The 13,021-nt window shown below is 39.4% G+C and overlaps 1 protein-coding gene across 2 annotated transcripts in view; it reads left to right on the top strand.

The window, feature by feature from the left end:
- Positions 1-13,021, top strand: part of Gfpt1 (glutamine--fructose-6-phosphate transaminase 1) — a 53,060-nt gene that overhangs the window by 23,317 nt on the left and 16,722 nt on the right. For both annotated transcript variants that reach the window (XM_038318879.1, XM_038318880.1), the window contains 4 exons: positions 2,603-2,708; positions 4,152-4,315; positions 5,172-5,267; positions 10,931-11,028. In XM_038318879.1, the coding sequence (XP_038174807.1) occupies positions 2,603-2,708; positions 4,152-4,315; positions 5,172-5,267; positions 10,931-11,028 (464 nt within the window). The remainder of the gene's footprint in view (positions 1-2,602; positions 2,709-4,151; positions 4,316-5,171; positions 5,268-10,930; positions 11,029-13,021) is intronic.

The following is a 13,021-nucleotide window of genomic DNA, read 5'->3' as shown; positions in this document are numbered from 1 at the left end:
TTTACTTCTACCTGTTTTTTTTTTAAATTTAGATTGTGTGTATTGAGACAGAGTTTTACTGTATAGCTGAGGTTGGCCTCAAACTGTTGATTCTCCTGTGTCAACTTCCAGAGTACTAGGAGTAGAGGCATACACATGTGACATTAATCTTTTTAGAAACAAACAATTCAGTATTTTTATTTATAAATTATTAAACAATTTTTGAGGGTTTTTTTTTGATGTATGTGTGTTTGCCTGAATGTATGTCTATACTCCACATACATGCAGTTACCTGCAGAAGCCAGAAGAAGATATTGAGTCCCCTGGCTCTAGAGTTACACAGATGGTTGTGAGCTACCATGTGGATATTAGGAATCCAACCCAAGTCCTCTGAAAGAGTAGCCAGTGATGTTAACCAATGAGACATCTCTCCAGCATCCCCCTATGTAGCTCTGACTGGCCTAGAACTTGCTATATGGACAGATTGGCCTTGAATTCAGCAGAAATCTGCTAGCTTCTGCCTCCTTGAGTGCTGAATAAAAATTGTGTGCCATTAAGCTCCTTGGTTTAAAATTCACTTTTTGATGGACAATTTTAAGATTCCTGCCAAAGGCAAATAGCTATAAAATTAGCAATGCAATGGAGCCCTTGAAGCTGTGCCTTTGTAAGCACTTGCTACCTTTTTATAGTATGTCAATGCATACTTACGCTTTAAAGTTTGCTATCTTCGCTGCTTTTGATTTTGGCTGGAAAGTACTGCTTTGGTTTCATGCTTAAATCATTCCAGATACCCACAGGTAGAATTTTGGATGCATATTTCTAAGAATAATTATCTAGTCATTGTATATACATTTTAGAGGATAAGATGTGAATTTTTATAAGTAACTTGTGTTATTCTGTGGCTATTCTGCCCTTGGTTTATAAAGATCTCCTATGCTCTGACTTTGGAGAAAGGATATAACTGTTCCTGGTAGCTCAGTCTGGCCTCAAACAATGTGGCCTCAAACTATGTAGCTGAAACTGACCTTGAACTAATCTTCCTGCCTCTGACCTCCCAGGACTACAAGCTTGGCTTTAACTTAGAGATTTGTCATACAGAGTACTTCCTCATTTCTCTTAGTTGAGAATTAACCAAAAGGAAAAACAGAAACCAAAACAATTATTACTGATAAAGAAATAAGTGCCAGAATTAAAAAGACTCTGAAAGACACACACACTTCTGAGATAGGAGAGATTCTTGGTTCACAGCTTTGCCTGTGACTAGAAGTAGGTGCCATTGGCATGCCATGGTTAAAGTGGCATGTGCTTTGCTTTTTAATTACATTCATTTATTCATATATATGTACATATGTATGTATGTATGTGTATACATATATGTATATATGTATGTGTGTGTGTGTATATATATATATATACACACACACATACATACATACACACTGTGGACAAGCCACAGCATATGTCTGGCAGTCAGAGGATAGATTGTGGGAATTAGATTTCTCCTTCCATCATGTGGGACCTGGGGATTGAGCTCAGGTCTTCAGGCTTAGTAACTAGTGCCTTTACCTGTGAGCCATTTCATCAGCCCCCTTTGTTTTGATTTTAATTGAGTATTCTAGGCCTGATTTGCTGTTAAAATCACAAGAGATTTTATTTTAAAAAATTAACTTGGCTATAGTCTGCTTTTACTTTTCATTGTACCATATTGATTGCTTTTTAGTTTTTTTAATTTGAATGTTTTATTTTATGTGTATGAATGTTTTACCTGCATGTATTTTTGTGTATCACAAGTGTACCTGGTAACCAGGGAGGCAGAAGAGGGTGTCTGAACCCTTGGAATTGGAGTTGAGGAGGATGTGAGCCACCATATGAATGTTATGAACCAAACTTAGGTCCTTTTGCAGTTTCAATAAGTGTCTTTATCTTTGTCTTAGTTAGGATTTTATTGCTGTGGAGAGACACCATGACCACAGCAACTCTTGTAAAGGAAAACATATAATTGGAGCTGACTTACAGTTTCAGAGGTTTAGTCCATTATCATCATAGAGGGGAGCATGGCAGCATGTAGGCAGACAAGGTGTTGGAGAAGGAACTGAGAGTTCTACATTTGGATTGCAGGTAGAGAATTTGCTTGAGCTTCTGAGTCATCAAAGTTCACCAACCTAGTGACTCCCTTCCACCAACTAAGCCACACCTACTCCAACAAGGCCACACTTCCTAATAATGCCACCTCCTATGGACCAACCATTCAAACACACGAGTCTGTGGGTGCCATACCTATTCACACCTCCACAGTCTCTGAACCATTTTTCTATCCCTGCTGCTTCTAGATTTTTAAAAGTTATTAATAAACTATTATCAGCAGATTCTTTTCTACCTGAAGAGAAATGACATTAGAGTTTGCAGCGCAGCGCTGGTGTTCACCATACAGTCTTTGTCTTTGTGTCTCACTGCACTTCCTCCTCTTCCCAGCTTACGTGCACGGAAATCCAGTGAGAACTGCTGAATTTGTCTGTGCTGCCTTTTTTCTTTTTGTTGTTGATTTTATGAACATCTATGCCTATTTCCAAATTGTAGCAGGATTTTCTGTGCTTGCTGACTTTATGTTATCTCTGTGCTCTAGGCAAAGACAAGAAAGGAAGCTGCAATCTTTCCCGTGTGGACAGCACAACATGTCTTTTCCCTGTTGAGGAAAAGGCAGTTGAATATTACTTTGCTTCTGATGCAAGGTGAGCTTCCTTCATTCAATTTTTAGTAAAACGTCCCCAAACCATGAAGGTATTTGTAAAACTCTAGTTGCTAAGAAAGAACCTCTGACTCCTGTCTGCCAGGCAAGCAGTCCTACTATTAATGATGCCTTAGCCCCAGAACTCTCTTAACTGAGAAATCAGAGCTCACTTCATTAGACATGGGACAATAAAAATGCTTTTTCTACCACTTCAAAGCATGTTGGTCACTTTACCAAAACACATGCATTCTTAGAGACCTATTCTAATACATTTGCTTGGAGTATTTGTTTTATTTTCAGGGTGTACTCAAGCATTATAGGGAGGAGGGATTGCTTTTCTAGCAGTTATGGAATTATGTAGTTATGTAGTGAAATATTTAGAGGCATTGGTAATTTGAAAACTCTAGGAGTTGGGTTAAGATAGAAACACTCAGATACTTGATTCATTCACTGTGACTGAAAATAAGAGGAAATAAGAATGAGAAAATGGCACCACTTAGTACTTCTAAGAATGTATTATCTGAGTGAGAAACAAACTTTACTGTTTTCTAGATTTTGCAAACTTGTCTTTGCTGTTATTAAGTGGATTTGCTACAGAGAGTTGGTAGTCATGACCTAAACTAGAAAAACTTTGATTCATTTGTAATGCTTAATGAACAATGCCGTATGCTAGCCTCAGGAGAATGGAAAGGTAAAAATATTATTTGATCTGTCATAATGGAGGAGATAACACTTACCTATAACAAGATCACTTAGGCCCTCATGAGTATATCCTTTTTTAAGGGAATGAAGCTCAAACTGAGCTAAGGGACAGGTAGGAGCTAATTAGGTGAAGGGTTTGAGGGAAGAACATTCATTTTGTTCAGTTGGCTCAACTGTGAGAGTTTGGGAAGGGCACAGTAGAATGAGAGGCTGCTTAGTGGGACATGCGAGGCAATTTGAAGTTTTCCTGAGAGCCAGTGGGAGCTGAAAAGTGATTTGTTGGGTGAAGGAAAAGTTTTGATTAGCATTACCTTTTGATGTTGACTTGAACAGAAAAGGAGACTGGGAAGAGTGGTAAGAGAAGTAGTGGGTAGTTAGGAGGGTGCTGCAGAAGCCAGCCAAAGAGCTGGTGGTGGCTTGTGTTCATCAGTGGCAGTGACATAGAACTGTCCAGAAATAGGGGTTAAAATGACAGGCTTTGGTGAAAGCTTGAATGAGGTAGAAATAGCCAAGGCTTCTGATATTGTTTAATTGGTTAGGTGTGCAGAGGTCCACTTTATTATTATTTTCACAGTGACCACATCTTCAATACGGCCTTGTAGGAAGTGAATACATTGGCAGTTAACATGTGGTGTAAGATGAGAGTTGGTGTTTGAGCTTGGTCTGTGTGTTCTAATGATAGCTCTCTAAGTGACAATGATCCTTGGTTATTGATAGTAACATCTCCATGACCATTTTGTAGTGCTGTGATAGAGCACACCAACCGTGTCATCTTCCTGGAAGATGACGATGTTGCAGCAGTGGTGGATGGTCGTCTTTCTATCCATCGGATTAAGCGAACTGCAGGAGACCATCCTGGTCGAGCTGTGCAAACCCTCCAGATGGAACTCCAGCAGATCATGAAGGGTGAGTATTTTACAATGTTAGGACTTGGGATGCTTAAGGAAAGGAAGCATGCAACTTCCCATCCTGCTTAGGAAATTTCCATATGATGAGTGGGTGGGCAACCCAGGAAAAGGGATGACTGGAGAAATTATCTGCTAGTCTTAGAATAGTTCTTGAAATTAAAGCGTGGTTTGATTTGAACTTTGTAAGGAGATAGTGCCACATGTTTAAAGGTTAAATATGGCTCATGCTCTGTTCAGTATTCTTTATTCCCTCTGCTTCATCCTTCTCGTGTATTAAGAGGGGAAAATAGAATTCATCTCATTAAAGTTGTATTGAAGATCAAGAATGCTGGTCTCTATAAAGCTCTTACAACAGTACTTGATATGAGTGTGCCCTACATAATGTGTCCTGCCATTAAGTGTTAGGATTTTTATTCTCCTCTCTGATTGGGCTGTAATAGGAATTAATTGTAAAACCACTGTCTGCAAAGTCCCATGAGCTACACTTTAGTCCATACTAGGAAGTATAAACTGATCTTACATATAAGTAAGGAATTTTCACATTGACATACTAAAGATAACTTGATGAGTTTGAACTTAAATTTGATTCGAAAATTATCTTATGCCCCTGTTTTCGTGTAACTATGCATTTTAGCTACTAAGTATATAAAAGTGACTTTCTTCCTTGTTCATTTTTCATATAGAGTAAAGCACTCACAGAAGCTTCTAGGAAGTTAACCTGATTTCTTTATTGCATGACCTTTTGTTTCATCTATCAAGATTATGTTGAAAAGAGATAGACTTGATTGTGTACAGATTTCTTATTCTTTAGCTCATTTACTGTTGTTTTAATTATATAATTTCTATTTTTGTAGGCAACTTTAGTTCATTTATGCAGAAAGAAATTTTTGAGCAGCCAGAGTCTGTTGTGAACACAATGAGAGGAAGAGTCAATTTTGATGACTACACTGGTAATAATATTTACTTTTTTTTTTCATTTCAGTCTCTTGTAGAGTTGCCATTAGCAACCTGAAAGTTTATTGTCCTTTTTATAGATGGGTAGAACAGCTGAGATTGCCAGACATCGAAGTCTGATTGCACTTTATGGTGAAGTCACACTAATCAGACTCAGAGACAGGAAGTGGGCTGATGGTTACCAGGTGTTGGGGTGATGGTGGAGAGTCATGACTTCTTTGGTAGTTTCTCTTGGGGATGATGAAAAGTTCTAGAGTTCATTAGTAGTGATGGGGGCACAACGGTGTGAATGTATGTAATCCCACTGAATGGCATATTAAAAATGGTAAAGGGGGTGACTGTCACATACTGTATTCCTGCTGTGGCTGTCAGGGACAGTTCTTTGCATGTGTTGGGCACTGTAGATTCTGAAAAGAGCCTGTCTTCTCACTCAGATTACGTTAATTGGCTAGGCTAGATTTCTTTCTAAATTTTTTCTTTCAGGTTTATTTGTTTTATGTGTATGAGAGCTTTGGCTACCTGTATGTATGTATGTGCACCACGTTTGTGCCTGGTATTCTTGGAGGTTAGAAGACATCAGATCCTCTGGGACTGGGCTTACATAGTTGTGAACTATCATGTGGGTCCTGGGAACAGAACCCAAGTCTTCTGTAAGAACAGCAAGTGCTCTTAACCACTGAGTCATCTCTCTAGCTCCTGGGTTTTTGTCATAAATAAGCTAAAGCATGAACTTCTGCAGAGTTCTGCAGAGTTCTTTCTTAATGTTTGCACCTTACTCCATGTTTAAGCTAGAAGTCAAAGTGCAACACTGCTCTCCAGAACATACATCACAGGAACTTACACAGGTATCTTATGATCATAGACTCTCAGTCTTCAAAGCATGTCATAGGAGTAGACTATATTAAAGTTTCTGATGTAGTCATGCCTTCAATATTATAATCATGTGTAAAGGAGATCAATATATAATTAACAATTTCAAGAAAAGTAAAATGTGATCCTAGCACCAGAAAATGCTTAAAACTTAATATTAAATTTATGAAATATGAAGAATGAGTCTGTTTGTGGAAAGGGTTTTGAGGTAAGGGGAGGCATCATGGAATAAGAAGGTAGGGGTTTGGAAGATGTAAATAAGTGGATGTCAGATGGGAACACTCATCTGGCTAGAAGAGCATTAGCTAAGGGCATTGATGGGAAAACCATCAGGAGGCTGATTATGGAGTACTCTGTAGTCTAGGGTATGTTCCAGATCTAGTATTTGAAGAGTTGTAAAAGAAAGTTAGTGGAGGAAAGAAGGGAGGAACTGTTCTGAGGAAGTAGAAGGGGGAGCTCAGTGTGGTACCTCTGCTAAAGAAGCTGAAGAACTTAAAAGACTGGGTGACAGTCTCCAGGATACGGAAGGAGTGTGAGTTATATACCTATGTCAGTAGAATGTTGATCTGTCTGGGACAAATGAAAAGAGAGAATCCAGGGGAGAGACAGGAGCAAGACAACAAAGACCCATATCTATCTGTGAGTGCCAAGACTCAGGGAGGGCCAGAACACAGTGCTCAAAGGATTTATGGAACTAAAGTCAGGAAGAAGAGTTGTTTGTTAAGGGAAGAGACTGAGACAGCCTGAGAACTTCATGGTAAGTCTTTATCCCTGTTCCTGTTGTGTGTTCCTATGTGACCACCCTCCATCCTGAGGATTAAAACTAGTGTCTTGCATGTGCTAAGTGTGTAGTGTACTACTGAGCTATACCTTCGGCTCTGAGGCATTTACTGTTTTAGAAACTCTTGTGTGTGTTGTGCACATACAAGTTGTCTAATCCAAATGGGATAGCAGTTATCTTCTTTGTTTTTAAGGTGAGGACATCAGGGCTCTGTCAGTTTGGATGTTTGTCAAAGGCAAAGGTCACACTCATGGAGCCATGTCTTCATGTCTGCTCAGTGGTCTTCCTGAGTACCCTCCTCCCCGTCTCCCAGGTTTTCTTGCTATTTCCACTAGTTATGGCTTATGTTATCAGAATTAGACTAAAGCATTATCCAGCTGTAGTAATGCATGTGAGGAAGGCAGGAGCCTTGAGTTTGAGGCCTGCCTGGTATTACGTAGTGAGAATCTGTCATTCTCACAGACTGTATATAAGACATTTCAGACCTTGGAGGACTCCTAGAATTATCTATCCTAAAGCCATCTGTAGTGCCTGCACTATGGGATGGCATGTGAGCCGGGAACTGAGCTGGAGACTTAAAAACACAAGCACACACACACAGACAGACACACAGACAGACAGAGACATGAGGACACGGGTCATCGTTGATACAAGAGTGCCAAGAATGCCCACTTTATTGTGCTCAGAGGAAGCTTATATAGTACTCTGGCCATGCCCTAGCCCTCGGGGTCTTTCAGCTGTAGGCTCACCAGAAATCACTCCTCCACCATCAGGGTCTTGAGCTCAGAGTAAAGGAAAACAAGTTGTTTACAAGAAATTCAGGGTCTGGTGGTCCGCAGTCCCCAACAGCCATTAGGGAATTTGCTAGGACCAAGTTTAGGAAAGATGGTATTTAGCTAACTACATCTTAACCTGTCTGTCATTCTTGATCTCCATCTGCAATATTAGTCTCTTTGGTAGATTCTGCTCTTTTGGGAGGTGGGCTGGACTGGTGGTATGTAGCCCTGAATGCCTTGGAACTCGCTTTGAAGATCAGGCTATCCTCAGGCACACAGAGATCTACCTACCTCTGCCTCTGGAGTGCTGCAATTAAAGGTGTGCCCCCACCATGCTAGTTTGTCTGTTTTTATATTGAGTTTCCTAACCCCACCCCAGCCTTCAGCCATTCTTTTCTATTTTATAGCCATACATTTGGTTTTGAATGATGAATTTATTAAGTATGTGGCAAGCCAAAGTAAAAGAATACGTAGAAAATGATGGATACATAGTTAATAGAACAAATTGGGCACTCAAAACATCTAGCAGAAACTTGGGGTGGGACATCTTCAGATATTAGAGAACAAACATGCTTGGGTGTGTGTGTGGTAACCCCTCTTCCAGAGGCAGTGTCTCTGTGAGTTCAAACAGCACACAACAATTTACCAATATAACATACATTACACTTTCTAAACCTTCATAGCACATGCCAATGCCTGTGGAAACAATATGCTCTTATACTGTGGCTTAATTTAGAGCAGGCACAGGAGCTAACCAGGTAATATAGTCACAGGAGACTTGAAAGCCTTAAGTACTGTGAGATATATATATATATATATATATATATATATATATATATATATATATATATAGAGAGAGAGAGAGAGAGAGAGAGAGAGAGAGAGAGAGAGAGTCTAAGTCATTTGAGAAACCAGTAGTACTTTTTTGTTGATTTGTTTTGTTTCTATTTTGCTCACGTGTGGGGGTTGGGAAGCAGTATATGTGAGCATGTATGTTTGTGTGCATTTTTTTTTTTTTTTTTTTTTTTACTCTTGGGAGGCCTGCCACTCAGCTTCCAAATAAATCCACTTATTCTTACTTATGAATGCCCGGCCTTAGCTTGGCTTGTTTCTAGCCAGCTTTTCTAACCTAAATTATCCTGTTTTTTCTTTAACTATGTTTTGCTTCTGGGCTCTTTACCTTTCTTTATTCTATATACCTTTCTTTTGTTCTTACTCTGACTGGCTGGGTAGCTGGCCCCTGGTAACCTCCTCTCCTTTTCTCTCTCCTCGCTCACTCTTTTTTCAAGCCTAGATTTCTTCTCTTATTTATTCTCTCTGCCGGAAGCCTATCCCTCTCCTGCCTACCTATTGTCAGTTCAGCTCTTTATTAGACCAATCAGGTGTTTTAGACAGGAAAGTAACACAGCTTTACAGAGTTAAACAAATGCAACGTAAAAGAATGCAGCACATCTTTGTGTCATTAAACAAGTGTTCCACAGATAAACAAATGTAACACATCCTAAACTAATATTCCACAACACATGTGGAGGTCAGAGGTCAAGTCAAGTATCTTTCTTAGTTGCCTTCTTTTTGACATAAGGTCTCTATACTGAATCTGGAGCTCACTGATTGACTAGATTAGCTGGTCATTGAGCTCTACATTCCCAATAGCACTCAAAACCACATTGCCTGTCTCCACCTTCTTAATGTGGTTTGTGTATGTGTGTACAGGTGTACATGCATGTGCTTTTATGGATGCCAGAGGCCAACCTTGGGAGATGTTTCTTAGACTTACTCCACTTTGTTTTGTTTTGTTGTTGTTTTATTTTGTTTGTTTGTTTATTGAGATAGGATCTCTCACTGAGATTTGGCATTAGGATTAGACTTGGCATTGAGCTCCAGGGATCATTCTGTCTCTCTCCAGAGCTGAGAATGTAAGCACATCCCATCATGTCTAGATTTTTACATGGGTTCTGGGGATCAAACTTATGCTTGTGTGGCAAGCACTTTATGGATTAATATATCTTCCCAGCCCTACATTTATCATGTATTTTCTTACTTTGATTTGTTTTATATATGTGTGTAGGCACATGTGTCATGGCATGCAGGTAGAGTTCAGGGGACAACTTGTAGGAGTTGGCTTTCTCTTTCTGTCATGTGGGTCCTGGGAGTAGAATTCAGTTCATCAGGCTCAGCGGCAAATGCCTTTACCTGCTAAGTCATCTCACCTACCCAAATTCATCATTTTTAAAAAGTAACTTTTTTTAAGGGCTGGAGAGATGACTCAGAGGTTAAGAGCACTGACTGCTCTCTTCCAGAGGACCTGAGTTCAGTTCCCAGCAACCGCATGGTGGTTATAGATGGTGATAACCCTAACCCCAGCCCTAACCCTTACCCTCTATAATAGGATCTGATGCCCTCTTCTGGCATGAAGGTATGCGTGCAGAACACTCATATACATAAAACATAAATAAAATTAAAAAAAATAACTATTTTTAAAAGATTTTTTTATTTTATGTGTATGCATGTTTTGCCTATTGTATGTATGTGGGTCATGTTCATATGTGTACCTGGTGCTAGAAGATGTTAGATCCCCTGGAACTGGAGTTACAGACAGTTGTAGCTGCCATGTGGGTGCTGGTAACTGAACCTGTGTCCTCTGAAAGAGCCGGAAGTCCTCTTGACCAATGAGCCATCTCTCTAGCACCAAATTCATCATTCTAAATGTAACATTCTGCTTCATTTTTTTCCTGAGACAGGATCTTGTTACGTTGCCCAGGTTGGTCTTGAATTACTAGTGTCATATGGCTCTATTGCCTCAGCTTTCTAATAAGATTCTGAGTTTTGACAGAACTTTATAACAGTCATAATCATGGCCTCAACAGGCTCAAGACATAGAAGAGTTCTAACATTCTGGAAACTTCCTTATGTCCCTGTTGTCCAAATCCAGCTTTCAGTGTCAGCTGATCTACTGGTTCTTTCCCTGTAGTTTTTCCTTTGAGGTAACTTAATCTACAGAGAGGAATGAAAAGTGACTTAAAGTGAATCAGTGCCTGTTGAGTGAGGTGAGGAACCAGTTAAGCTGTGAACTGTTAATTTACATAACTATAACAAAATATTCTTCTGGGAAATATGAATTGCTTAAAACAGTAATATTGGTTTTTCAAATTGACAGTGGGTATTTATGAAAAAAATTTTCTGTTTAGATGGTTCTCTCCTAAGTAATTATATACACAAATTTCTATTTCAGTGAATTTGGGAGGTTTGAAAGATCACATTAAGGAGATCCAGCGGTGTCGGCGGTTGATTCTAATTGCTTGTGGCACAAGTTACCATGCTGGTGTGGCAGTAAGTGGCCTCTTTACATTTTAGTTATAGTATATTGGAATCAGGGTATCTGCAGCTCAGTAGTATTTCTAGTAACATATCATGTAAAACTATCTTTAAAACTTTAAAAATTATTATTGTATGCGTGCATGATATGTATAGGCAGGCATGCATGTGAAGGGCGGGGACAACTGGAGTAGGTTCTCTCCCTCCACCTTTATGAAAATTTTGAGGGTTCAGTTCAGTCTCCAGACTTGTGTGACAAGTCCTTTTCCTATTGAGCTATCTTGCTTTAGCCTTGTAAAACTATCTTGTTAAAACATGTTATTGTATCATTTTTTTACATGACATTTCAGGAAAGGGATAGAGAATGTTCTAGTTGCTTTGTTAATGGAAGATGTGCTATAGAAAGTCTTTACATATGCATATAGGCTGCCTTTGATTGACACCATAACTAGAGTGGGAAGGGACTTTGCACTGTCTAAGTAGCCCACAGAGCATGCCTTCTTGTAGTCATTAGGTTTTTTTTTTTTTTAGAATATAAACTAATAAAAATGGGTTAATTCTAAATGTAAAAACTAGCTAACAATACACTTAAGTAATTGGCCAAGCAATGATTTAAATAATATAGTATGGGAGTCTGGGCACCCGTGAAACAAAAAGCAGCCTCCTACTACACCAGGTCTAACTAAGATCCTCCTTCCTCAGCCTCTTAATATAGCTTTTGGGGTTTGCTTATTTTGCTTAGAATTGCCCACTAGACTCAGACAGATGGCCAGTGTCTTCTGTGAGCCTCAGCAGGCTTTACTTCACAGGTGCTTTTCTGCAAAGAAAGGAAGTCTGCTTTTTAACAGACTTAGTTTATTTTAGATTTATTTGTTTTATTTTTATGTGTGTGAGTGTTTTGCCGCAAGAATGTCTGTGCACCACCGGTGTGCCTGGTGCCCTTGCAGGTCAGAAGAAGTCATTGAATCTCCTGGAATTACTGATGTCTGTGAATCACTGTGTGGCTGCTGGGAACTGGACCAGAATCCTCTGCAAGAGCAGCTGATGCTCTTAACTACTGACCTGTCTCACCAGCCCAGACTGCTAAATTAGTGTTTAGAAATGGAAAGTCGTGTGTTGGGGACTGACATTGGTTGTCAGTGAAGAAACTAGGACATGATGGCCCAAGTTAGATTCAGCTGTAGTTTCTTCATGAGTGTAGGTTACACACTGGCATACACAAGTCTCTTGCACTCAGTTTTTGCTTTAAGATTGGTTTCCAAAGTTCATGATAATAATTTTTTTATTTGCTGCAACATATATATTTACCTCTTACTCTGTGGGAGCTAATTTTTGTTTTTCTTGAGACAGGGTTTCTCTGTGTAGGCCTGACTGTCCTGGTCTCTAGACCAGGCTGGCCTCAAACTCCCAGAGGTCTGTCTGCCTCTGCCTCCTGAGTGCTGGGATTAAAGGTGTGGGCCACCACTGCCTGATGAGTTATGTTCATTTTTAATATCTGGTAGGTTGTTAGGTTTGTTTGTTTGAAGATAAAATTCCAATCTAATACATTTGTAATCTAAGGGGAAATTTTTTACTTATATTTATGTGAAGGAAAACATTTAGCTTATTAGTGTCAGTATCTGATTTATGAATAATTATAAATTACACCATCATAAAAGTAATTAAAAATAGAAGCACTTAGTTTTCACATACTTGGCATTCATATTTCTGTAATATTGTTATTATCATGTTGCTGCAATGTTGTAAAAAAAACTCCCAAACTAAAATAACTGTGGAACCAAGCACAACAAAACAATTCTCTTTCAGTTTGTGAGCAAGCAAAAGTTCCAGAGCTGTGGAGTATGGACAGCTTTGCAGGGTTCTCTCTCTCTCTCTCTCTCTCTCTCTCTCTCTCTCTCTCTCTCTCTCTCTCTGTGCATGCATATGTGACACATGTATAGGTCTGACTGACGTCAGAAGAGGGTGTAGGCCTCTTTGGAACTGGAGGCGTAAATGGTTGTGAGCCACT

Source organism: Arvicola amphibius, chromosome 2 (genome assembly GCF_903992535.2).
Source record: "Arvicola amphibius chromosome 2, mArvAmp1.2, whole genome shotgun sequence".
NCBI classification, from domain to species: domain Eukaryota; kingdom Metazoa; phylum Chordata; class Mammalia; order Rodentia; family Cricetidae; genus Arvicola; species Arvicola amphibius.
This window is presented reverse-complemented; position numbering and strand designations above follow the sequence as displayed.